The sequence below is a fragment of the Macrobrachium rosenbergii genome, chromosome 20, assembly GCF_040412425.1.
Source record: "Macrobrachium rosenbergii isolate ZJJX-2024 chromosome 20, ASM4041242v1, whole genome shotgun sequence".
Classification (NCBI taxonomy): domain Eukaryota; kingdom Metazoa; phylum Arthropoda; class Malacostraca; order Decapoda; family Palaemonidae; genus Macrobrachium; species Macrobrachium rosenbergii.
The window spans coordinates 17,486,657-17,514,442 of NC_089760.1; the positions used below are offsets into that span (position 1 = coordinate 17,486,657).

The 27,786-nt window shown below is 38.3% G+C and overlaps 2 protein-coding genes across 7 annotated transcripts in view; one reads left to right on the forward strand and one right to left on the reverse strand.

The window, feature by feature from the left end:
• Positions 1 to 17,686, forward strand: part of Ttc30 (tetratricopeptide repeat domain 30) — a 138,248-nt gene extending 120,562 nt beyond the window's left edge. For both annotated transcript variants that reach the window (XM_067122043.1, XM_067122042.1), the window contains one exon: positions 1,108 to 17,686. In XM_067122043.1, coding sequence (XP_066978144.1) covers positions 1,108 to 2,031 — 924 coding nt within the window. In that variant the 3' untranslated portion in view covers positions 2,032 to 17,686. The remainder of the gene's footprint in view (positions 1 to 1,107) is intronic.
• Positions 15,440 to 27,786, reverse strand: part of LOC136849098 (cylicin-2-like) — a 123,361-nt gene continuing 111,014 nt past the window's right edge. For all 5 annotated transcript variants that reach the window (XM_067122047.1, XM_067122046.1, XM_067122048.1 and 2 more), the window contains one exon: positions 15,440 to 17,488. In XM_067122047.1, the coding sequence (XP_066978148.1) occupies positions 17,405 to 17,488 (84 nt within the window). In that variant the 3' untranslated portion in view covers positions 15,440 to 17,404. The remainder of the gene's footprint in view (positions 17,489 to 27,786) is intronic.

Consider the following 27,786-nt stretch of genomic DNA (forward strand, 5'->3'; position numbering starts at 1 on the left):
ACATTGAGGATATTTACCTAGAGAATTTAAGGTACATCTGAATGAGTACAGTAACTTCATCCTACCTACCTTCTGTGGAAGGAAATGTATTGTATTTGTCTTATGTACTTGATCCTACCCACCCTTCTGCGGAAGGAAATGTATTTGCCTTGTCTGATATCAAGATGGAACAAATTATCCTTCATCCTGCACTTGTTCCAAGCCATGCATCAAGCACTCTTGTTTCTTTAACCTCAAACCCTTCTAAAGCCTACATGCTGTATCTCATTTCTGTTCCTTCAGACGCCTCCACCGCCTGCCAATTCCCTGCACACATTGCCAAGTCTGGTATTTCGAGAGTTTCGGCTGGGAAATATATGAGCCTTCATCCATGATTTTCCTTGGAGGGGTTGTTGACTCTTCTTTTATAAGTTTTTCTCTCCTAAACCCTTGGTTTAACAGTTTCTGAGCCTCACTTTTACTACCAAGAGAGCAGATTAATTAAGTCATTCTTAGCTGCTTACACTGCTACTCATGTTTATTTTATATTTGCTATGAGCTGATGTATGACTGTACTTTAAGGGAAGAAGTTTACTTTTATTAAGAGAAAATCTGACATCTATATGTCCATTTGATACTATGGTAACTGAAAAAAGTTCTGGTTCCTAATAAGGATGGTCATCACACTGCCCTGCTTGGCACACTGTAGACAGTAATAAGGTTATTGGCAGCATCCCTTGATTTCTGTCATTTAATTTTCATACTGTCCTTTCAATCTCTTCTCACCTGGCTGCCCATACAGTACGTACCATATTTAAGCAGCTGACCACACTTTCTTAGTGGGCTGAGCCAAATTAAGACTTGGGAGTACAGTACTTGAATGGAACTTGAGAAAAATGTGTATACTGTATAGCAAACCCAGTGCTATGCTTATGTCTTTCCAGTCATTAAGCATAAGTAAAGTAAAAGTAAGAGTTTTCATTTCTTGTTGGACACTGAAAGCTTTGTTACTTCAGTTTGCTATAAAGGTTTGAAGGAATGGGTAGGATTTGTGTTAATTGGAAATAATTAGCATAAACTTCTGTATTATACTTTAGAGCATAATGAGAAAATAAATTTTTTTTTCAGCATCTTTTTGATTTCTTAGATGCCTTAATCACTCAACAAACTTCTCCCTCTGAAGCTTATCGCAAATTTGATGAATTAGGATCTCGTCACATTGAGTTGCTTCGGAAATTAACCAAGATGGTACAGGAAGCTCGTCAAAATCATGATGATGATCAAGTAAAGAATGCAGTTAATGAGTATGAGGAAGTTTTAGAGAGGTATATTCCAGTCCTTATGGCACAGGCTAAAATATACTGGGATTTGGAAAATTACTCACAAGTGGAGAAAATTTTCCGCAAGTCTGTTGAATTCTGCAATGAATCTGATGTCTGGAAACTCAATGTAGCTCATGTTCTTTTTATGCAAGAAAACAAATTCAAAGAAGCAACTGGGTTTTATGAACCAATTGTCAAGAAGCATTACGATAACATTTTGAATGTAAGTGCTATTGTGTTGGCAAATCTTTGTGTTTCATACATAATGACAAGCCAGAATGAGGAAGCAGAAGAGCTTATGCGTAAGATTGAAAAGGAAGAAGAACAATTAGCATATGAAGACCCAGAAAAGAAAATATATCATTTATGTATAGTAAACTTGGTTATTGGAACCTTATATTGTGCAAAGGGGAACTATGAATTTGGCATTTCAAGAGTCATCAAGAGCCTGGAACCCTACAACAAAAAGCTTGGAACTGACACTTGGTATTATGCTAAAAGATGTTTCCTTTCCCTGATAGAAAATTTAGCTAAACACATGATTACTGTGAAAGATTCTGTTATCATGGAATGCATACAGTTCTTAGAACACTGTGAAGTCTATGGAAGAAATGTGAAAAGTCTGATAGAACAACCACTGGAAGAAATGGCTATTCATCCTGGAAAGAATACTGTTACTTATGAATCTAGGCTTTTAAAAGCTCTACTTTTGCAGATTCAGAGAATGTAGTTTTTTTAATTACTGAGTTTGTGTATAAAAAAAGTTATTGTAGTGAAGAAAACTTAATTCTAACAGGTTATGTATATCCACAAAGTTTTATTGCATATTGTTTTAATTAAAGTGAGAATTGCCAACTGCACCAGTACCTACGGCAGAGTAATGAAGTAAGACACTTAAGTATTAATTTGTAAATAATATAGGTGTAAACAGTACAAGAAGGACATTAATTTGATTCAAGGATTTGCATTTTATTTCATTAAAATAACTGGAGAACTCATATATAGCAAATTTTTTCAGCTTGCTGTTTTTGAACAGAACTTTAAAAATTAATATAACTTGGAATGCAATTGGGAGGATTCCATACCTTAACTTACATTGCAGATTGATATTACAGAGCCATAGTTGCCTCCAGTGTTTGGCAAATTACAACAAATACCTTTTTGCACAATAACTTGAAACACTGACTTAGCCATCCTTTTAATTTTCTAAGAAGACTGTCTAACACAGCTAGAAGTGTTGCCACATTTTGTCACTACAAATTAGAAAATAAGCTCACAAGGTACCTTTATTTCAGTGCAGTAATTTGCAGTACTCAGAAACTCCAGTTAATGCGTGTTTATGTATAGAAGGGTGATCAGTCTCGGTGAAGAAGCATCAATTGTTGACTGGATATTCAGTAATATCAAAATTCATTCTGTTTTTTTAAATCTTACAGAGGACCATCTCATTTTGTAAGATTTAATACCCAGTGTTTATTTTGACAGTATTTTTAGGGTTTTCTGTAAATTTGTAATGGTCTGAATTTTGTGTTATTTCATTACATTTTTTAGTAATTATTTTTAGATTATTGCAATAGTTGGCTTGTTTTTTGGTTATATAATAGAGATGGCTTGCTTTTACTTCATTGTTGCTTTCAGTCTTTAATACAGTCTTCAATTGTTAGTTTAAATTAGTAACTGTGAATTTCATTTTAATGTTTATGCAGTCCTTTTGTAAATTTTTGCCATGGTTTAAAATTATTTGTAACTAAGACCTCCTGTACTGTAAGTTGACTTCATAATACCCTACTTCATGTATTTCAGATATTTAGGCAATATTTCATATCAGCAGCATTGCAGTTAAACATTAAATGAGGTCTTTCCACTTTCCTATGTCCTGTGCTCCTTTTGCCTGAACTCCATTTAATACAAGTCTTCATCTTTCCACTTTCCTATGTCCTGTGCTCCTTTTGCCTGAACTCCATTTAATACAAGTCTTCATCTTTCCTCTTTTTCCATGATTTCCTTTGGCCTTCTTACAGAATTCTCTCCTTGCTGCTTCTGTGTCAAGTTCTTTTCTGATTGATTGTTTCTCATCCCTTCTTATCGCATGATCATGTTGTTTTGCTTGGTACCTATGATACACCACACTTCCAGGAAAGGGCATGGGTAGGCACATCTGCTGCCCACACTCTGGAGAGAATCCTCCTGTTGGTGGTGAGTTCTGATCTCAACAAGCTGAGTTGGAGCAGCACTTTTGAGAGAGTATTGTGCTCATATATGAGCATAATAATCTCAGGGTGGCTTCTGCAGCACTTCACCTAGCCCAAATCTTGTTGATAGGTACCTTTCATCAGTTAGGTTGCTGTGGTCTCAGCTTTCTCGTAGTGTTTTGGGCCAGGTCAATGGTTGATCTCCAGGTCAGACAGTTCCCTGTTATACAGCAAATTTAACTAGCTCCTTTCCCTGCCATTGACCACGGGAGGTTCCACATCTCAAATGATGCTGGGACTACTCCCCTGCAGTTAGGCTTGAAGCTGAAGGGAGTAGACTGTCTGGTGGTACGTCTGAACATGTGGTTGACAAAGGGGAGCTGTCATGGCAGAATTTCTTGGTGCCTCAACCAACAGGGACACCAGCTCAGAGAACCACACTGCATTGTGGCCAATGAGGGTCATCCTGGGACGTGGGGTGATCAAGACCCTGTTGATCACCTGATGAGTTAGTCTGAATTGAAGAATGGCACAAATGTTAATTGTCCTGCAGGTGTTACAAGGTGTCTTCCAAGGCTTCCCAGGGATCTGGAATTGGGAAGCAGAATATCAGGAGCTTTTTGTTAAGCTGTGTGGTGAACAAATCAGTCAACTGACCCTGGTGGCTGAGCTGATCCGCTTTGACATTCCAGAATGTAACTGGCAGTTAGCTCAGTGGCATGGTAAACTACCCACTTGTGCATCTGCCCTCCCAGCTGACACAAGGAGACCATCCCTCCGTGCTTGTTGACTCAAGCCACTATAATGGTGTTGTCACTCATCACTACTACTGAGTGACCCAGTAATTGACTAGTGGAATGCCTTAAGGACTAGCAACACTGCTTGCATTTCAAGAACATTGGTATACAGATTAAGTTCACCCTTCATCCACACACCTGAAATGAACAAGCCACTCAGGTGGGCAACCCAACCCTCCTTTGATGCTTCAGAAAACAGGCACATTTCCGGAGGGGGGAGAGCTCCACAGAGCTCCAAGAGGTCTTTTGCCCAGCTTTCATGCAAATTCCTCTCTGATCTCCCAGCCCCAAGGCAGAAGCTGAGAGGAAGGATTGCTTGGGGCAGACCATTGCAGCTTCAATTTCCACTGAAGAAAGGGCAGGTGTAGATGCTTATGTGGAACAAGCTTCTCCAACAATGATAGGTGGCCAAGGACAATCTGCCAAAGCTGAGCTGGCTGTTCTTGTCAAGACAGAAACTGTTCCTCTAACTCCCTGAGCTTGCTCGCACACGAATTGGAAGGAAAGACTGTTACTGCTGCTTTTTATATGAACATGCCTGGGTATTCTGCCTGCTGCCTGGAGGTAACTCACTTCTCCCAGTTTACCAAGATCCCCAGTCCATGGCAATATGAGAGAGTAAATGAGTATTGGAAAATGCCAGAACCAACCAATCATCCAGTAATGCAGTAAATTAATACAGTTTTTACCCCTGCTGTGCTCATATATGAGTGACACGCACTCATTTACTAGTCATGTATTATGAATACACAAACATATGGGGACTTTTGGGGGCCTCTCCAATCTTGAATTTGGTCCCCTTATAAAAAAAAATAGAAAAATATGGAAAACAAGAAGAATATGGCTTCTCACCTTAAATCCAATTGATCTAGAGTCTTGGAAGAGTCAAAAACTTAGGATTCCAAGGCTAGAAGAGTAGCTACCGTACCATCTCCACTGTACCACTTCCATCACTACCCACCACATCAACACATCCACCACCTGTTAGTTCACTCACTACATATATAAAACCAAGGAAGTCAAACAGGACAGTAAATGCTCTAGTACATTTTGTTTCCAGCAAAACATTATGCAAAACTTCAAAATAGCCATGGCATCAAAAGAACTGTAATCACTACATGTATATACTTATGTATCATGCTGCCTTTAAATTTTGTCCTGATACATGATTTCATTACATCTTGTGTATTGTGCAAGTTGCATTTTTGGTAGGTTACTCTAGTCTATGCTTAATGTGCCAGTTTTATTTTCAGTATATTATACTGGGCTAGGCTTAATATGCCTGCCTCAGTTTTAGTAGATTCCACAGATATTGGATATTACATCCAAGTTAGCGTGTGACTTATTGATAAGCCTAGAAGTAAACATTCGTTAGGCTATACACAAAGTACCATACATTAAACCATACTCATGGCTTGTCCAATAATTCATAACTATTTCTTGTTAAAAACCACTACTGTTTCTTGCAAAACACTTGCACAAACACCAGCAAACTCCAACATAAACAGCTGAATGCCAGTATTAGTTGACCCTTAAGGGACAAGCTAAATATACCATATATTAAGCACACCCCCAGACTGGGCAAACTTTAAGGTTGGCCAATTTAAGAAAAAAACACATCAATGGAAAGAGGAAGATTTGCAAATGCACATGGTGTAAGAAAAAATTTTAAAATTTTTCTCTACCATCCACAAGAAGTTGAAAGTGACTGTTTACAACCCTGTGTGGGGCCTTTTTACGACACTTGTAAAAATATGCTAATTTTACAAAGTTATATGTGTTTTTTAATCATTTATTTTATTTCATAAACTTATAATTACAGCTCACACAACATCATAACAGAAAAGAACTAAAATCGCTAACAAATTCTGAGTATATTTATTGTAAAATATTTATGAGATTTACTGTGATGGGGAGATGCAGTACCTTTTTGTGAGATACATGTTTTTTCTATTATTTCTTTGCACTTTACAGTACTTTGAAAATTACAATTATATCTGAACTCTACTATCATAAAAGATAAGAACTAAAACCAACAGCAATCCCTGGGTAAATTTATGAGCAAAAAAAAAAAAAAAAAAAGGTCTTTGAGCTGTGGGGAGGCAGTACATACCCCCATGAAATCTCAAAGCTGACTGATCTACCTCTCTCCCATACTGAGCTAATACAGTTGCCATAAGTCATTCATGGCCCATTGAAGTGCTATGAGCATTTTTCCCGCTAATTTCATCCAAACCGTAAGGTGTGCAATATTAATCCTCATAAGATTTACCTCGCTGTTTACTCAAAACCTGTTAGTATAGTTCCTCGTGATCGCGCCCGTGCAGTAAGGGTTAATGTAACTATTACAAATTTCTTAAGAGTTGTGTTACAGTTCTTGACTTCTTAAAAACTTTCTAATTCTCATTGGTAACTACCATAAGTAGAAATAATATAAATTTTTATACATCCTTCCCTCAGTGGAGGAGGTCCTTAGAAAGTATACCACTAAATTTGAGCGGCAGATTGTAGCTGCAGCTGAAGTAACAAATAACATGCAGGCTGCAAAATGTTTCAAAACAGACAAAAACAACATTAGGTACTGGCAAGTCACACCTTTACTTCATTTGAAGTTTACTGCATTTATGAATAAAAGTAACCTAGATTTTTTAAACCTTGCTTTGTTAATTTAAAAAAATAATGTATCATGGCAGTGAGGACACTGGTAATGGTAGTGAGGATGTTGGTAGAGCCCAGTCAACTATCATTTAGCAACACATGGCACTGTCACACTACTCTTCAGAACAGTAATGGTGGGCCCACCATCGGACTGACTCAAAGATTAAGAATATTTCCATTAATATTTGCCTTGAGAAAAGAGACGAGACCAAATTTCACCTCCTAAGGATAAAATTCACTAACAAATTGGCAATTGGTATAATGGGAAAGTCAGTGCCCTCCCTCCTGACACCAGCAACCTCCCAGACTTCATCCTCTCTTACTTGAATGCAACTCCTTTAACGGCAAAGTCTACCGTGTTCAATCACAAGGCAAGCCATGAGTCAACCTGGAATGAGGCCATGGTAAAAAAAACTCCGTGGCCTCTGACTCTAAGAAGTGCCTTCTTGTCAGTCTCTGGAAAAGTCATTCATCAGTCACACTAACAAGTTCAACTGTAGTAGGATAGTCTCAAGAATCTTCCAGAACATTAAACCTTTGATGTGCCAATGGCAGGAGAAAGAGCTTGTGATCTGCTGTACAGCAGACAACTTTCTGACTCAATGAGCCAACCCAAAACAGCATGAGGAAGTTGCTTCAGGAACACACCCAAAGGTGAGCTGCATTGATGAGATTAGGGCCAGGTGCGGAAGCCTCCCCTAGATACATACTAATCTCTTACCGCTTGGGGTTAACTGGTTTCAGTGGCGTTGGATGAAATTCTGACACAGAAAACGAAATTGAAATTCATTATTCAAGTTATCATCACGAAGTCTATTTTTACTTTTATTTTGGCTTAAAAGTGCTGATACAACTCAGCTTGTTGAGGTTCTGGAGGCAAAAGGCCTTCTGGTCCCACCAGATCCTTAACAGGAGGAGGAGTCTCTGCTGAAAGAATGGTACATACACCAGTCTGCTCCTGTGCCTGCTCCCAGAGCTGTGGTGTGCCACTTGTACCTGGAAAAATACCACAGGTCAAAGAAGACCCATACTCGAGCAGTATCCAGCTGTTGTAGATTACCCAACCCACATGGTGTCTTTTCTTTCCATTTATGGGTGTACTATGATAAAGTAATAATATTCAGATGACAACCATGTACTGACAATAAATTCACAGCAAGCAATAAAACAAAAATATTGCCATGCCCATAAGGAGTCACAGTGTGATTTGCCCCACTTTAGATTTGGGACTGAAATCTCAATGAATAATGTAACTTTGGAACACATGTCTGGAACTTCTATGTATACACATACAATGTAAGTACATCATTACTAACTAGAATGATTAAATCCAAATTTTTCCATTTGAAATTCGGCACTAGATTCACTTATGGTATTTACCTCTACCCCTACGCTTGGATATCTTACTTTTCATCTGTTTCTGTAATGTCTTTTTCAAAGGGGATTTCCGTCCCTTTAGGTTAGACCTTCCTGCTTTTCACCCGCACCTATATAGGATATCACATACAGCCGTGCCCTGCATAGCACTGTGAAATTTGTTTATAGTATTTACTTGACCCCAGCCACATTTTTGTTTTATCATGTTACCTTTGTAGTTATTATTTTTTCCCTTCCAACCTGTGCATTCAAATTCTTTAGCTATTTTTTTCCTTTCCCCACTCATTTAAAAACAAAGTTCTTTTGACCAGTCGTGTGTGGATCTAGATGTGACTAGACAGAATGATTACTTTTAAATAGCACTAGAAGGGAACTTCCAAAATACTGTATTTGTCAGGAAAGTTTAGCTGAAAGTGTTTTAATAACAATGGTTGAAATATTCTTTTCATCAACTAATTATGCATTATGGTCAATATGGAACATACTAGTTTCAGAAGATTTAGCATATTATACCAAATGAAAAAAAATAATGCATTTTACTGTACAGTATAATAACAAAACATGAAAAAAAATAGCTTGAGCTGACATCCTTTACCATCTAAGATGTGATGGAAATTATAGGAAAAATGACAAATTTTTAAAGTAATTTGCATTATTCCTAACATACAAACCTAAGGTCTTTACGTACGGGATTAACTTTCAGCGCAAGCTGGAGCCGGCTGTTTAACTCAAAACAAGGTGGTTATTGGTAGTTGGCTACCGATGGTAGGGGTGGAAGCCCTGCCATCCAGTTAGTACACATTCACTTTTTCTTTTGGCTGCATTCTGAGACAGACTTGTCTCTTCTGCTGCCTGCTGTTCGATGTAAATGACAAATTTATTAAATTAGTTTGTATTTTTCATAACTAACATACCTGAGGTCTTAACATAATGATAAACTTCTAGCACCAGCTGGAATCTGGTAAAATCAATAAAATTGTACATGCAAGGGACTAGTGGCATCTGTCCTTAGTCATGAGTCACATGGGACCACCCACACTCAAGCACTGCTCCGTGACTTCATCAGTTATTCTCCCAACCCAGGTTAAACTGTCAGAGGGGTGGTTAGAGGTGGGCCTTAAATGTTAAGACCTCAGGTTTATTAGTTATGAAAAATACAAATTAATTTAATAAATTTGTCATCTGTTCATCTATGAAACAAACCCTCGGTCTTAACATAAGGATAGCCTTACTCTTGGTGGGCGGTAAGTAAATTAACTGACTGGAGGTTTGCCACACCTAGCCATTCTTTTGAATATGAGAATTCTAAGAAAAATTACTTTTATTTCTGAACCTCAGATATATGTATATCTTGAGTTCAGACTTTTGGATTTCAATATAATGTCACAGTTCATTGCATATCCAGAAGACAAGAAGCTATCGGTGCTTATAACAAACAAACATAGCCATTTATGTAAGTTTGTTATCATTCCTCTCTCTCCTTGCTAAAGAGAGGAATATATTGCTACTGAAAGGAACCTTACATTAACGATTACTCTATCAGTATTGCCACTGCACTCACCTGTATCATGTTAGTTCCAGCTCATGACGGAACCCTCTTCTTACCACCCACAGGTAAAAGAAGAAGAAAAGAAAAAGAGACCGGTCATCTTGTTCATTTCACTTTCATACCATCATCTTAGACTATATACAAACTGACCTGCCAGGGGCACTGGACGAGCTGCACAACCTGTTGAGGAACCACCACCGGACCCAAGAAAAAAGTGTCCAAGGACCTATAGCAATGTCCTTCAACCAGAAGGAAGTGAAAGTGGTTTGGCGACACCACACATCAGCTTTCAGAATTCTATGAACAGCCATTTTCTTCTTAAGTGCCAATCAGGAGCTTAGACCTCTAATGTTATGCACTCTTGCCTGCGCAACATTGTCTGAAGCTCCTGATGCAGGTGAATAGGTATTCATGACCATTTCTCGTAGCCAAAATGAGATTTTATTCTTGGACACTTCTTTCTTGACCCGGCCTGTGCTAACAAAAAATCTGTGACAACCCAGGCTGAGATGTCGAGTCCTTTTTAGATAAGCACGCAGCGCCCTGACAGGGCATGACAACATTTTGTCAGGGTCATTGTCAACAGTCTCCCAAAGAAGGTACAGAAAAGGAGACAAAACTCTTATCATGGACTGAAGGATTTTGAGTCTTCGCAATAAATGTTGGAATAAATTCGGAAGCTAAAGACTTCCAACCCCTAGTGTGTTTGACATCATAAGACAGACCATGGAGTTTGCCTACCCTTTTGCCAATGCTAGGGCCAGCAAGAAAACCGCCTTGAGGGTCAAGTTTCTATCTGTAGTCTGTCGCAACGGTTCATAGGGGGCTCGCGTAAGACTAGTTAAAAACAAAGTCAAATCCCAATTAGGAGGTCTGAGTTCTTTCCCAAGATGTAGATAAATCTATGTCTTTCATATGCAGAACTAGAGCTAGAGCAGCCTTAGAGCCCTTTATGGCAGACACATAAAGATGCTTTTCTGCTCTGAGAAAGACTAGAAAATCAGCTATTTGTTGAATAGATGATCCAAGTGGAGAAGAACCCCATCTAAGGCACCAATCACAGTAGACAGACCATTTTCCCTGGTACATGGATGTTGAAGACTTCCTGATTAATCCTGACATCTGAGATACAGCTCCTCAAGAAAAGCCTCTCGCTTGCAGGAGATACTTGATAATCTCCAGCCGTAAAGAGATAGGGACTGTGCCAACTGATGATACCTCTCCTTGCATACCTTATTAAACTTCTCCTCTAACACACTTAATTTCTCCATCACCATTCTCGCTAACAAATCCATCAACGTAGAATTCAACATCATCCTAGAAGACAGTTGTTGTTGCCAGCATGGAAAGGGTAGGATTTGACATCACCACAGCCGCCACGTTAGAGGTGACGTCACTGATGGACCTAGTTGTTACGTCACTACACTGTGCAAAACACATGAAGAGTCTGTTGGTACCACTGCAGGGAATATGAAGGGAGCCCCAAAAATTATGTGGAATTGGTACCATATGCATTGCAGAGGATGTTGTTGTACTCAGCCCCATATAATGGAGGCCCGGGGGAGAAGGGACACCCAAAGGATGAGGGACTGGAGGGTAGCGGGAAGCCATGTAATGAGGCAACAGGCCATCCAAGGTTGGTACCCCTGATAGGCCTAGCTAGGACCAAATGCCCGCCATCCTCTGAGCATCCAGAGCTGGAAAATGAGACAAAGAAGGAGATGGCCCCCCCCTCCACAAAGGGAAAGAAGAGGCATAATTAATCATTCTAGTGGGGTGGGTGCTAACATGGAATGCGACTAGTATTGCCTTGTGTGCAGTCCGCGAGTAGTGCATGGGCTTGTATCGGCACCTCTCTCGTTGGGACTTTTGACATTGGGAATCTTTATAGGGCAGGGTCCCGTGATTGTGACAATCTCACCCTTTACCATATACGACTCCATTTCTTGGAGCTCGCTCTGGGGGTAGTAACCCCAGCTTTACATTTAGCTTTTCTCTGGTATCTAGGAACGGAATTACCTAGAAATAAGTGCTGAATGGATTATTTCACCGGGTGACACGGGCCCCTCCCCAGAAATAGATTTTTCCTTTGTCAAAATCCTTTAATTACCCGAAACCCCTCCAAATGCATCCCCCAATGAATCTATGGACGAACAGGAAGGGACATGGGAAACTTCTGTTACAGAAGGTGAAACAACTGGAACAGGCCTCTCTAAGGAAGGGATGGCATCACAAGGAGACTGAACAAAGGAAACTGAAGATGAATCTCCATCAATCCAAGATGGAGTTGCCTCCTCCCTATAAAACCTCTTTCATTGTTGCACTGACCAATCACTACATGTTGGATGAGGGTCAAAGTTCTCATTGGATGGGTGGGTATCATTCTCAGCTAGCACTCTGCTGGTCCCGCGTTCGATTCTCCGACCGGCTAATGAAGAATTAGAGGAATTTATTTCTTGTTATAATGTGGTTTGGGTTCCACAATAAGCTGTAGGTCCCGTTGCTAGGTAACCAATTGGTTCTTAGCCACATAAAATAAATCTAATCCTTTGGGCCAGCCCTTAGAGAGCTGGTAATCAGCTCAGTGGTCTGGTTAAACTAAGGTATACTTGACTTTTTTTTTGGATGAGGGTCCGTATTCACTGAAGATAGGAAACAAGAACAAGGAAAGCCACCAACATCCATATATTTCCCTTGCTTCTTACAAGATCCAGGAGATACACTCGCAGGAGGGTTAAGAGGATCCATTATATCCAAGAACACATCCACAAACAGCAGAAAACCACACACTGAAACATACAAAAAAAAGCAGAAACGGACAAACCAAACCGATTTTAGAGAGGAGAGAAAGAACAACACGTCATCTCTCAAAGGCAGTAAAAGAGTAACTGATGAAGTCCTTGAGTACTGCTTGGGTGTTGGTGGTCCCACATGACTCATGACTAAGGACAGAAGCCACTAGTCCCTTGCATATACAATTTTATTGATTTTACCAGATTCCAGCTGGCACTAGAAGTTTATCTTAAGGTTACGACTGAGGGTTTGTTTCACATATGAACAATTCTTATTTATTCTTTTCTTTTTTGAGTATATTGTTGTTTTGGGATATTTTGCTTTTTTGGAATAATTCAACCTTACATGTTCTACTCTGTTTACTTTTTGTTATTTTTGCTTTTTCTTGTTGTGTAGTTGTTCCTTCACAGTTATGCTGCATAGTTGTCAACTCATTTTACCCTATATGACTTTTTCTTTGATGTCCTCTCTAACTTGGTTTTGCATTTTGATTGCGTAAACCCAGCTCTTGTCTTGCATTGGTGTTTGCTCTTTTATTGTCATAGCTTTTTTTTTATTAAGCATCCAAGGAGGGAGGGGCTGCCTCTCGCCACCAATGTTTCAGTTTTTAGATGTCTTCTCAATGTCACTTTATCAGCATCCTTGTTCTACATCTTTTTTTCTATTTGTATACATCTTTTTTTCTATTTGTTCTAAGTTTTTCCTCTGAAACAAGCAGGGTGTTTATTTTGACTACACAATTACTTAGAATGTTGTAATGTTTTAGTCTGTGATTTTGCAGCAATCTTCCTGGAGCGGCCAATGTCCGTTTTTGGCATGACTACATTGGAATGAATGGGATCATTCTCCCAGACCCTTTAGGCCATCGTTGCATGAGTTATGACCTTTCACAACTGTGTTTATCCACGAAGACAGACATTCCACAGGTAGGACAGGAATATTTGTTTAGTAGTTCCTGCTAAACTTTGGCACTCGATTCTCTTCCGGAGTCGGGATAATCCCAGTTTCGACAGCACAGGTTTCTTCAGATCCCTGTACATTTTCAGTTTGTTTCAGTAGACCTTATGGACGGCCATGCCTCTGACAGGCCCCATAGCCATGTCTCTTCAGGTGTTTTGTTGATATTCGACTTCTACGATTGGACCGTTTTCCTCGAGAAAGTGCAGTTGCAGTGTCTTCATCTGTGGGTGCTCTTCATAAGATGAACGTTGAAGCCACAGCCGTGAAGAAGACGGACCGGTGGCCCTAGGGAGACGAAGTCGCGTCTGTTTCCTCTTTCACAGATTGCCTGCAGCCTACATCTACCATCGAGTCTTTGGCCTTTGGATCTGCTCGAAGTATTCTAAGCCTCCTTCTGTGGTTCCCTTAACCTCTCTCAGTGACTCAGTTGTAACATCGACTGGAGTTGTCAGAAGTTTTTGTGTCAAGCGTTTGAGACTCATCAGTACCAGTCCATTTATAGGGGTACACAGGAACCAAGAGTGTGCCGGGCAGAAATAGCAGAGCCAGGACCGATCCTCTTCTTTTTCAAGTGTCCCTCAGAACGATACATTCTGGGATCAGTCTTAGCCACTGACCATTGTACAACCAAGTAAGGGTAAGAAGAAAAAATAAGATGCTTAGACGGCTTTTCTCCCCACATGCGCCCTCTGGTGGAGAGTGCCTGTAGCCTTAAGCATCATATTATGCTGGCTGGAACCTGGGTATCGATGTCCTTTGGTAGGATATCAACCTCTCCCCAAGTTTTCATTTGACTCTTCACCTTGGCTTCGACTATGGCACATTTGTTTAGGGTATTGACAATCGATTGGTCCTGGCGAGCTCTCATGCGCAGCATCTCTAGGGCAGGACCGACTTCGAATTTGGTCTCAGCCTGAGAGCTGCATAGACTTGAAAAGTCCCAACTCTCACCCAAGCAAGAATAAGCATATGCAAGACCAACAGATACAGTAGTGAAAGGTTTTCCTTGTCTCGACAGGGGCAACCAGTTACAAGCTGTTCTTGGTCACCTATCGTCAACGGGAGGCCGGTTCTTCATGGGCAGTTTCTCCTTCTTCCCTTCAGCGCAGATTGAAGGAGTCCTGGTCTTCAACAAAAGGTCTCCCTTCCTCTCTCAGATAAGAGAAACAGGACTTAGCCTGATGGTTAGATGACAGGTATTTCCTTTGGAGTGTCGTTACATGTTTCCCCTCCAGAGATATTATGCCTCAAGGCCTGCATTTCAGGCTTAGATGACAGGTATTTCCTTTGGAGTGTCGTTACACGTTTCCCCTCCAGAGATATTGTGCCTCAAGGCCTGCATTTCACATCCTGGAGCTTCTTAGCTCTGTTTTGTCCCTTTCTTTCTCAGAGAAGAGAGACAGAACTTACCTAATGGTTACACGACAAGTATTTCTTTGGAGTGTCGTTACATGCTTCCCCTCAGGAGATATTTCGTGCTTCAAGGCATCAACCAGAAGGCAGTCACTTGCACTTCACTGGTTGGGCCATTGCTATTGGTTAATATTCTATGTAACTAAAGTACCACCTCAGTTATTAGAATATTAAAATTTTGATATTAAAAAGCCAATAGCAACAGTCAAATGCACAGTCTAATACAGTATCAGGTGCTGGGTGTAATAAGAATATCATCATACACTACTCCAGCAGCTTATGTAAAAATAGGTACAAGTTAGTAATACAAAAAATCAATAAACCAAGATGGCCAATTCATAGTTTAAAACCTTTCAGCTGAGTCAGTATTATAATAATGGGATAAAAGATAGGACAGCATTCCAGTCTGCAATTTAGTTTATTAACACACTGAAGTGTCAACATAACTTCAAATGGAAAATTTAGTACAAAACTATAATTATTAAATATAAAAGTCTTCATAATCTAAATATATTGATGTAAAAATGCTTTCAATTTTGAAAGAGTTCAGTATTACCATATGCTACTCATCTAGTTTTGTAAAATAAAATACAGTATATGCAATGATGAAAAGCAAGTCATTTACAAGCCTTGTGTGTGTACATTAGGTTCTTGGAACTATGGACAATAATGTCATTCACAAGCTCATGAGTCCTGCAAGACTTGAAATCACACAACAATAATTTTCAGTCTTCTCTTCCCTGCAACAACAACTTTTTGTTAATTTTTTTTTTCATCAGCTACACAGAATTTGTTTCACTTTTCTTTGTATTTTTTGTACTTGTTTTATGACTCCCTTCTGTTATATAATGACATCCATTATACTGATATACAATACACTATCATCTTGAGCTTCTAATAAAAGCCTTAGCCATAATTTTCAACATTTTTCAATATCTTTGTGAATTCATATATGGAAATGTTTTGCAACCTATACATAGAGAACCACCTATAGCAATTCCTAGGGATTGGCTGCACGAGAAAAATATCCAAGAATAACAAAATCATTGTGACACAAAACACAGGGACTTTGTATTTAAAAAAAAAAACCAGGTTTTTATTTCACATAAAACTAATTACTATACAAAAATATAAAATACATATATAAGTGGTAGTTCTTTCAGTAATATGGTGGGGCCTTCCTCATGCTTTGGCATTTGAACTGAATAAAAACTAACAAAACCCATGCAGTAGGAAATGAGTTGACTTTGTCATCACAGTGATGCAAAAGGAATCCTAAATATTTTGTGAAGATATATTTCCTTCTGAATTTGCATTTTTCTTTTTTTATTAACATTTTTTCATTTTTCTTAGTAAATTCTGTGGTTTAATTCCATCCATAATTTGCCAATGTTTTAACTTTTTAACTTTAGCTAGCTACAAGTTTATATTTTGTTCCAATGTGATTTCCAGACAGAAGTTTGGAGTGTCACTGAACCCAAGATAGTTTGTAGGTCACCTTCAGATATCTATTACAAATCATAACTAGCAACTGAATCACAGAATTATGGGGAAGCTATTAGTTGTAAAGTGAAAACGAACATTTAGATTTAATAAGTTACTAATACTTTTAAAATATTAAGGATTTCATTCAAAAAGGCTTCACTACCAATTTTCTGACCTGAATTTGATTTTTAATCCTTCTGCACTATGCCTTTAACACAAAACAGGTATGGTCGGAAATTTTTAACAACTTAAATGTACACAAATGTCCAATGAGATACACCCCACCATGTGATTAGAACAGGCATATAAGTTACAATAACCATTCACAAAAACTCGAATATGAGCTCATTTTGCAAGGATACATGCTAACACCACAAAGAATTGCATGAATGTATGTTATCCATTATAAATGCCATTTAGTATTTTATCAACAAAAGATATAGGAATGTTATAAATTTTTTGTCTCTTAATCATTAAAAATAGGGGATTTAATTTCCAAAGTACTATTCAGCAATCTACAGTACGAGTTACACAGTATACAGGATGGATGGGTGCTCTCTTTCTTATGAGTTAATTGAGGTTCCCAAATGAGTGTTTGCTTTCTGATCTTGGTTACACATTTCCTTTTACACAATCTTATACAAAGTTCTACTGATCAAACAAGTCCTGCACCTTTTACATACTAACTTGTACAACTTTTTACTCATTGGAATCTAACATGATGAAATGAAGCGTTTATTTTGCATTGAAAGCAAGACAAAATGAAGTTTTTGTTTTATCACGAAAGCAAGCTTTATATACACTAAACTACCAGTTTGAATAATAAAGGTAAATAAATTTTTGCATTATAGTAGGAGGCTGAAATGGCAGAGTATTTTTTTAATAGCACTCACTCACTTCAAAGTAGTCATCACTCCCAGAATCATCCTTATCAAGGTCAGGATCAGCTGGAAGTTCTGGTAACTGCAATAACAATGAAGAATGTTAAACATTTTGTTCCAAACTTTCTTAACTGTGCAATATTTCCAGGAATTTATTTCAGTTCTAGTACTTTCATGCACATTATTACCAAAGAGGTCTCTATTATGCCTGAGTCTTATGGAATGTACTTAAGATACTTTTATGCACATTCAACTGAAAAATAAAATTCACTTTTCAAAATATGGTGTTATTTTCCTTGTATTTAAAAGTTTAATTAATCAACAATAAAAAGATATGCTGTAAGTTTAAAACAATATCTCAATAAAATTATAATTGCGATTCAAAAAGGATATTAACGAGATTAAAAGAATATATGCCTCTATGTGTGGAAAAAAAAAAAAAAAAAATTTCGAATAACAATTTGTATTTTTCTAGGTACAGTGCTCCCCCACTTTTTCACAGGGATATGTTCCAGAACCCACTGCAGAAATGCAAAATCCCCTCTAAAAATGCTTACAACTGCCAAGTACCCTGTACCCTTTAAACTAAAACTCTTTTGACTGTCTATTTTAAAAGTTCACTGCCTAATTTAGTAGATAACTAAAATATAACTTAAATTAGCATACTAAAACAATATAATATCAATTCAAACAAAAATACACCCCAAACCATCATCCCATAACACCTTAAGTCATCTTAGATTACACTCCATCGGCTCCTCCATGGCAAAAAGGGCAGGGCATGGGAGGTGACCAGCGCTGCCACATCAAATATTCCCACTCACATTGCATGGTATATGAAGTCAGCATAAGTTATACAACACAAACATAATTGGTTGCTAATCAATTTTTGCCAATTATTAAAGGCCCTCGTAATTTTCTAGCATTTAACGACAATAAAACAACACGTTTATTCTTAAACGTGACAAAAAAATTTCCAGCGCTGCCAGTTCCTCTCTCACGTGTTAAGCTGACCTCAGGGCATAAAGATGTCAAACAGCCGTGCCTCCACAAGGGAAGCTCAGTCAAAACATTCACTGACTCATTAAGGAGTCTGTTGCCTTACAAACAACATGGAAGGAAGTCCTCGTTCCCGCATTAATCTTCATCCACAGGCTCAAGAAATCGTTCATAAATAGTCCTGGCATTCTTGTGTATTATTATCAATATGACATTCATGACCCAAATAATCATCTATTTGTTTTGACAAACCCTTATGAAGACTATAAAACACAATAAATATTTTTCATCGAGTATGGGCATTCATGCAAAGGTATCTTGTATAACAATAAAAACTGATACAAAAACAATGAAATGTTCCAAGTAAATGGCAACGCTGGAACGAAGTCTGTAAAGAAAAGAAGATATATGAATAGAAAAATGTTATGAATACTCTTACTGGAAAGAAACGAAGGACCATATTATTAATAGATGATAAATTAAATAGCTGCCGATAATCTTATTTGTGTAACCTATGTATATTTATGCTGTGCTCTCTTATCTGTCTACACACACAATCCTTTTCAAATGTCAATATCTCTCTCTCTCTCTCTCTCTCTCTCTCTCTCTCTCTCTCTCTCTCTCTCTCTCTCTCTCTCTCTCTCTATCTATATATATATATATATATATATATATATATATATATATATATATATATATATATATATATATATATATAGACATATATATACAGTAAATTGACACAAAAACAAGTAAATTAAAAGTATATATATATATATATATATATATATATATATATATATATATATATATATATATATATATATATATATATACTGAAGTCCAGTAGCGAGATAATCACAAGGAAGGTCCAAGAAGAGATTCAATTAGGCCTATATATAAAAACAGAGACCTGGAAGAATGGAAATATTTTCAAAGGAGTGTATATAGGCAATAGGGAACACCCAGAAGTGACATTAACAAACGCTAAGGAGGTTAAACCTTGACAGAAAACAGAGACCTGGAAGGATTAAAGGGGTAAATGGGAAGGGTTAACAAACGTAAGGAGGTTAAACCTTGACAAAAAAAAGGGTAAATGGGAAGGTAGGCTCTCAGAGAAGTACATTTGGCAACAAAGGGGACAACACCTAAATCGCCATGAAGGCGCCAATAGAGTATAGTACCCTTTTACAACTGTTACTCTTATATACTGTATATATGCCCCCTAAAATACTTATAACAATGATTTACTAATTTTAAAATATTAATATTAACAGAAACAGCAAAATATCTATAAAATGTTTAATACACTAAATAAATCAGTCTTACAGAATGTTTGACAATCAATTCAGTTACCCCTGTACTCATAAGCATAGCCACTTTCTCTCAGTATTAAAGTCGTCCCATTTTCTTTATATACTCTACTGGTAAAAACAATCAAAATTATCACTAATTCACTTTTTTTTTTTTCATACAGCAACACTGTTTATTCACTAATTACTCTATTTTTTCATACTGTGTTTGTGACTAAATACAGATTTTTAAGGTATAATTTACAGTGTACTTACACTGTAATAATGTTATTTACAAAATCTGCGAATAAGTGTAAGTTCTCCTGCTGAAAAGTGAATAATGTGTTCCACAAAAATCCACGACAAAATGAAACGTGAAAAAGTGGGGTAGCACTGTATACAAACCAAAGCCTCCTATACATAAGTATCTTTCAGCACAAGCTGGAAATGGTCAAAACTTGGTAACAAGGTGGTTAACAGGTGGAAATGGGGGGATGAGTGGGGGACTCACAAACCGTTGCACTCGCTTTTCCTTCAGCTGCAGAAGCTGAGTGGGACTAAATATAAGAGGCTCTGGTTTGCATACCTAAGAAAAATACAAAGTGCTATTCAAAATCTGTTATTTGTACTTAAGAGAATACAAACCATCACCTTTTATATAGAAGACTTACTCCTTAGGTGGGAGGTCAGTCCTCTTCTACTGACTGGAGTTGAGAACCACCACAGAATTGCAGTGATCCCAGTTTCCTTGCGAGCAAGGACGGTAATGATTCCTGAACCCATACCAGTCTGGTAAGGAACCATTCGGAGAGGTGCATAGCAGTTTGGTCCTGGTAAAACCTAAAATTGTGAGCTGAACTAAATTCTAGTATTCCCCTCTCCCCCTTGTTATAAGAGAGAGGATGAGGGAGACATCTCCCAGTCATCCACCAGGAGAGAATACCCAAAGTACTATTACCTGTACCCTGCTTGATTCCAGCATGTACTTTGGCTTAGATGCTGCTTTTGAAAGAGGGAGTAAGGACGGAATAGAATCCAGTCATTCCACTTCCACCTCTAGACTTAAACTAGGCTTAGGTACTTCAGCTCAGGTGACTACCATCACAGGTCAAGAAGAAAAGTGTTTGGGACTTGTGGGCGACACACCTCAGGTAGAATGAGGAACAGAGCGGCTGATATGTCACAAACTCACCCTCATTACCTGGAAACCCAAAAGTTCAACAGAGAGTGGGAGACAGACTAATGCCATTGACTTCGAGATCACCTCCCATGGGGAGGAAACAAACCTCCTCCTCAGGAGGAGCCAAAGGAGAAAGTTCCCAGACAAATCTCTTCAGCACTAACATTACTAATGAGAGAGAAATGCTCCAACTCTGGGGGTGGATAACTTCAATTAGTTCCGAAAAGCAAAGGCCAGCAAAGCAGTGTCTCATCTGGATATCAACCTTAGATCAGAGGGAAGAATTGAGAAAACTCTCAATCTCTCATTAAAAGAGATAAGACTTGAGCTACTGTTCCTACTGAGGAACAATGGAGAGAGCTGAAAGCTAAATGTGAAACAACAAGCAAAAACTTCCCCAGAAAAAAGTAATGTAAGTGTAAAGACTCTGTACAACAGCATAACAGTTTTGAAAGATACTTTTAAAATCCTTAAAGCATTAAGAACATAGTCACCGCACAAAAACTTCAACAGCAGCACCATTTCATGATAAAAAATGCATTAAATCTTTTTTTGCTATTTCCACCAGAAGCAGTCTGTTTCTCCTCATTAAATCGTACCTCTGGTATTCTCATGGGTCTGAGAGTGGTAGCCTCTTCTCGTCTAGACAGGCAGTGTTGGATAAGCAGTCAGAGGAAGCAGATGTCAATGTATTTGCCCTTGACCCTTATAATTTTCATGTGTCATTTTTTGCACTCCTCTGCACTTTAATTATTAGAAAAGCCTAAAAAATCTCTGTCGGTTGTGAAGACGACTGAGATTGTTACATTATGGAGAAGTCGGAAGTCTATGACAGCCACAGCAAAAGAGATGGGCACCTCTAAAAGTACAGTGTCAATGTTGTACCAGTGCCCTATTGAAACTGACTTAGAAGGTGCACTGCAATGTTAAAAAGGTTCTGGAAGACCAAAAAAGACATGAAAAGACAACAACCTTATTAACCCTTTCACTTGCCGATAACTGATGTAAACGTCATCCAAATTTAAATCCTTCGCTTACTGATGATGTATGCAAAAAAAAAAAAAAAAAAGACTGCACAAACCAGCAGACAAGATGAGGATCATTTCAGTGAGCGTTCCTGATATTTTTTATACATATGTAATATGTACAGTATATTTATTTGTTTTGTTTAGTTCATTATTCATCTTTTTTCTGCAAGAGCGAGAGAGAGAAAATTTTTTTATACATATATATAACAGGCATTTGGCATGCTTATTTGTTTTGTATAGTTCTAGCTTTTTATTCTATAATTACATTACAAGCGGTCCCCGGTTATCGGCGGGGGTTCCGTTCTGAAGGTGTGATGATAACCGAAAACCAGCTATTTTATCAGCACCAAAAAGCATCAATTTTCAGTTACCAGCGCCTCTGTTAGGTTGATAATTGGCGCCGATAAGCAGAAATCTGCGATTTTTGTTGCTAGACAAGTGCCATAAAACTGGATCGCCATTAACCAGGGACTCCTGCGCTTATATTTTTTCTATGCGCAAGAGAGAGGGACATTAGTTTTTTCATAATTTCCTTGGAATAATTACAACTTTGCAACTGCAAAAACTACATAATTTATCTGAGTATTGTATCTATATTGCACATAGTTGTCTTGGCAATTATTCTTTTTTTGGGGGAAAGTGCAGTTTTCTCGTATCTCGTAATTCTACTCATTATTCCACCTACATAAAGTTATTTGGTAATTTTTTTTGCTACTGTATAGAGCAATCATTCAGCTGCAAATTGAAACAAAATTGAATAGTCTTCCTTAAAAATTCCTGGAGCTAAAAGTCAGAAAAAAAAAGGTATTAAGTAGTTTTCTGCGCATATTGCATGGAAGACTGGCACTTTTCTTGTGGAAAATGTTACGCTACTTTGTTATTCATTTTTTCATATTTCCTTGCTACAATTACAACTTTTTCATTTCAATAACTAGGTAATTTATTGGGTATACTATGGATTTACAATGATGACTTTATTGCAAATATTTTTTTGGCCAAATTATTTTTTGAGGAAAGTGAAAAATTTTCATGTATCTAATAATTTCTACTCATTATTCAACCAACATAAGTGTTATTTTGGGGAAATACTTTATGCCACTATTTAGAATAATTATTTTGCTGCAAAATGAAACAAGCTTGAGCAGTCTACCTTGAAAATTGTGGGAGCTATACGTCTTTGAGTAAAAAAAAGGGTATAAACATTTTCATACTTACCACTTGAGTCGTCACTGCCACTTCCCACAGACGTAATTGTTTATAAGTCATAAGCAAAAGGGTTAAAAGGATTGTTATGAAACATCCATCAATGTTGGCAAAGATTCTATAGGCAAAAAATCCCATCTTTCTTGGAAATATCTCAAAAAGAGCTGTATATCATCATTTGCAGAAAAACCTTGGTTTCCCCTCGTGTTGCTCCAAAGAAGCCTCTCCTCTCAGAGGCCATGAAGAATAAGTGAAAGAAATTTTGTAAAGATCATTTGCATTGGACTGAAAATAATTGGGAGCAATTTGTATTTAGTGATGTATCATGCTTTCACTTCATCCATAGTGTTGGCAAGAAAGTACGAAGGCCCTGAAGACCAAACAGCTTTGCATCAAAGCATACCATCAAAACTGTAAAACACCCAGCTTATGTGATGGTATGTGGATGTTTCAGTGGATATGGGGGTGGCAATGGTTTACATTTCCCTCCACAGAATAAAACTATGAATGGGGTGAGGTATGTTAATATTTTAGAGAATGAAATGGTTCCTTATAAGGCTATTAGGTATGTGTTAATGAGGTTTTTAGGGAACATAATATTCAAAAGTTTGAATTGCCTAGCAATTCACCAAATCTAAATTCTTTAGAAAATTCCTGGCCTGACATGAAGCCAAGAGAGAATGCATAGAAGAGAAAACATCTGTGGCCAAGCTGAAGGATGCCATCCAGAGGTTTTGGTTTGAAAAATTTGATGATCAATATTTCAAAGACTTGGCTCATTCTATACCAAGAGAAGTAGTACTTAATAGCAATGGAGAAATATCAAAATATTGAATAAAATGTCAGAGCAAAAACTTTTAATTTCCTTATTTTAAAAACAATATTTTTATTTTTATTTCTATCAAGTGGGTGTTCAAAGTTTTTTTTGCAGTGACTAAGTCACTCAGGACCAAAGTTCCCTGAGAGACAGAGAGTGTCCAACACTTAAAGTACAGACAAATCCACCAAAAAGGAGAGACCTAACCCAATCACAAAAAGACTGTAAAGGCTAACCCTAGCCTAAAAGTCATATTCTGAAAGGGATCTGACTTAGCTAAGGTGAGTGTGAAAATCTGCAATCTGCTTGAATATAATGCCCATGCAGAGAGATTCTTCTTTCTATGATAATAATCCTAGAAAATGCTCTTCCCCTTGAAGCACTTTTGCCAAAAACTTCAAAGGTGCATATAACTTGCTACACCTGCAAGGAAACTCATTCTCTCAAGAGTTACCAGAAAATTCCAGAGTAAGTTACAGGAAGTGTACTGCTCATCAGCAAAGGCAAATGACAGGCTGAAAAGGAAAGAGGGCTGGGTTGCTCTCATGGCACTCCAACCTGAGAAACACTTAATTGGGAAACACTTCAGCCATAGGCCACCAAAGAACTGCCAGCACCATGTGAAGAAGAAGGAATTAGGAAATTTTTGTTTATCCCTACTCAAAATAGATAGGGAAATAATACAATGGCCAAAATTAAGTGTTCTACTGCTCCAAAACTGAAAATGAAAAAAGAAAACTGAAGTTCTATGTAATCCTAGCCTCTACCTGTTGAATATGGAAACTCAGAAATACTCAAATTCTGTTGAAGCAAACATTATCTTGGTTGACGAGAATGCAGAACGTCAATGAGGTCAGAGAGAGGAAAGACAAAAGACGCTTTGCCTTGCTCCCTTTTAGCTGAAAGCTAATCTCCTAACTCATTGAGAGACTTCTTGGAGGATGAAGGAAGTGCCGGAGGAGGGAAATTTCTTCAAAAAGGGCATAATTTCAGACCTCAAATGCCCTTGTCCACAAGAGATAGGACTCTGAGACACTAACTGTTGCTTAAAAGAGGTCAACGTAGGCTCGTCTTCAACTATAGGCAAAGGTTGCCTTGCTCCTGAAACAGACTGAAGTGTGGGAAAAAAAAAAAAACCTTGAGTGGGTGTTTGCACTCACAGGCGGGCGTCAAATACTGAAGAGTTGGCACTGGGCAATCGGGAACTGGCGCCAGACACATGGAAGCTGGAGCTGGGTGCTCGATCGGGAACTGGCGCTCAAGAAAGAACGACAGTGCGTCCTTGGTAAGGCAGGAGCCAAGTACTAAAGAGGCAGTGCCAAGAGCTCAGGAACCAGCGTTGGGCGTTTGGGAATTGGCGCTGGGTGCTCAGGAAGACGCAGAAAAAACATCCGTGAGTGGGCACTTGGTGCTCAGCAGTGGGAGCCGAGTACTAGACAGATAATGCAAAGCGCTCAGGAACAGACGCTGGGCATTTGGGAATTGGCACCAGGTGCTTGGGAGCTGGCGCCAGGGGGTCGGGAGCACTTGTCTGAGGGTTCACTTGGAGCTTGGGGGCCAAGTAAGGTTTCTCAGGAGAGAAGGTATTTGCTATTCCATTGGATGTCAGACCGAGGAGGAGACAGAAGGATTCACAGTGAAACTGCAGGAGGCTGCGGAATGTGGTTAGCCTCTTAATACTGCTAGACAAGAAGCGGAGCACGGCAACCAGTGTTTGGAAGCTGGTGCCAGAAGCTCAGAAGCTGGCGAAGGACACTTGGGAAGTGGTGCCATACTGGAAGATAATTTGTGTACATCCAAAAAGACACCTTTCCAGTGGCTGTCTGTCTATCGAAACCTGGGTGCGTGCAACAGGTTCAACTGAGGGGGCAAGTAACCATGGGCAAACCCCACCAGCCTCCCTTGGACATCCAGTATGTCTTCTCCCAGGTTCAAGGAAGCAGGACAGGGACCTTCGTCTAGGAGAACCAGCGGGACAAGTAGCCACCTCCTCCACTTGCACAACCAGATTAATCAAATCTTCATATGTTTCTCATACATACAGTTGCAGTGAATGTAGTGGGCAGAAATATAGTAGGGAGAAAACCTGTGCTGAATGTAATGATTAGGAAGAATAGAAGGTACTTAAATCTCAAGTAGACAAGTTAGAGAGGGACAGAAAAAGGAAAGCAGCCTCTATAGGAAGTGGCGACATTTGAATACATTTCCCCATAACCACCTTCAGTGACACATCTAACTCCGCCACTGCATTCACTAGTACAGTAGATTAATTTTCTTGCCAAACCTAGACTCTAGACTGGCAACGGCATCGGGTTCGGAAATGAGGGAGCCAGGTGTGGGAATAGATGGGTTAAAAGTAGGAGGGCTCATAGCAGGAGAAAAAGTAGGAAGAGGGGAAGAAGAAATAACAGAGCTATCTTCTAATCTAGGCTATGGTAGAATTCTAGGCTAAGGGAAGCTCGTTTCTCGGCTGTAGAGGCCGCTTTGCTTTTTCTATCCCTCTCTAACTTGTCTACTTGAGATTTAAGTACCTTCTATTCTTCCTAATCATTACATTTAGCACAAGTTTTCTCCCTACTATATGTTTGCCCACTACATTCACTGCAACTGTACGTATGAGAATCATATGAAGATTTGATTAATCTGGTTTGCAACTTTCAATACAATAGCCAAAACTAGGTGAACTTGAATCAGACATAGTAGTACCCAAAGAACTAGAAAAAAATCCTGAAAGCTATTAAAGCCTGAAGGCTACTCAAATAAGCTATAATACTTTACCGAAATCCAGCCATACAACCGAAAATCAGTAAACAAAATCTGCAGCAAACCCCCGATGTTCCTCAAAAGCCAGCAGAAACACAAGGCTACCTGCTAAGTCGTTTCCCGTATTCCCAGTGGTGGGCAGGGACTGTCACCTACACTAAACAATTGAAGCACTACTGCTATTTTTTTAAATAAAGCTGCCAAGTGAGTTAGAAACTACTATAGCTATATAATTACTTGGTAAGTTACTTATATGAAAACCATATTTCCTGGAATTGAAGACATTATTTTTCCCCAAAATAAGCCTAGAAAAAATACTTAGAATCTTCAGAGGCCAAAGGTTATGTTTTTCATAGGCCTTTCCTAACCCCAGAGGAAGATTATCTATGCAAGACAGTAATCAGAACTAATGTATATGACATCTTAAGTGAATTATTTAAAATAGTAAATAAACAAAATTATCATAAAAACAAAAAATATATTAATTATAGATTCATTGCTGTATCAGCAGATTATAGTAGATCAAGTTTATATGTGAGTATTAACCCTTAAACGCCTACTGGACGTATCATACGTTGGCTAAAATTATCTGTTGGGTGCCAAGTGGACGTACCGTACGTCGACTACAAAAAATTTCAACCTTCGGTCAACTTTGACTCGACCGAAATGGTCGAAAAACGCAATTCTAAGCTAAAACTCTTACATTCTAGTAATATTCAATCATGTACCTTCATTTTGCAACAAATTGGAAGTCTCTAGCACAATATTTCGATTTATGGTGACTTTTTTAAAAACTTTTTCTTACGCCATGTAAACTCGGCGAAAAACTTCAGAAATTCTTTAGTCATTTTGTCGTAATTTTTGCACTGTTCTATATTAGCCGTTACGTAAAGTTTTATACATGAAAATGTGTGCAATTTCATGTAAAATACAGCAATATACAACCCATGGTTTTAGCTTTTATCAGTTTGGAAATATTTTCATATAAACCACGATAACTGCCAAAATTTCAACCTTCGGTCAACTTTGACTTCGACCGAAATGGTAAAAAAATGCAATTGTAAGCTAAAACTCTTACATTCTAGTAATATTCAATCA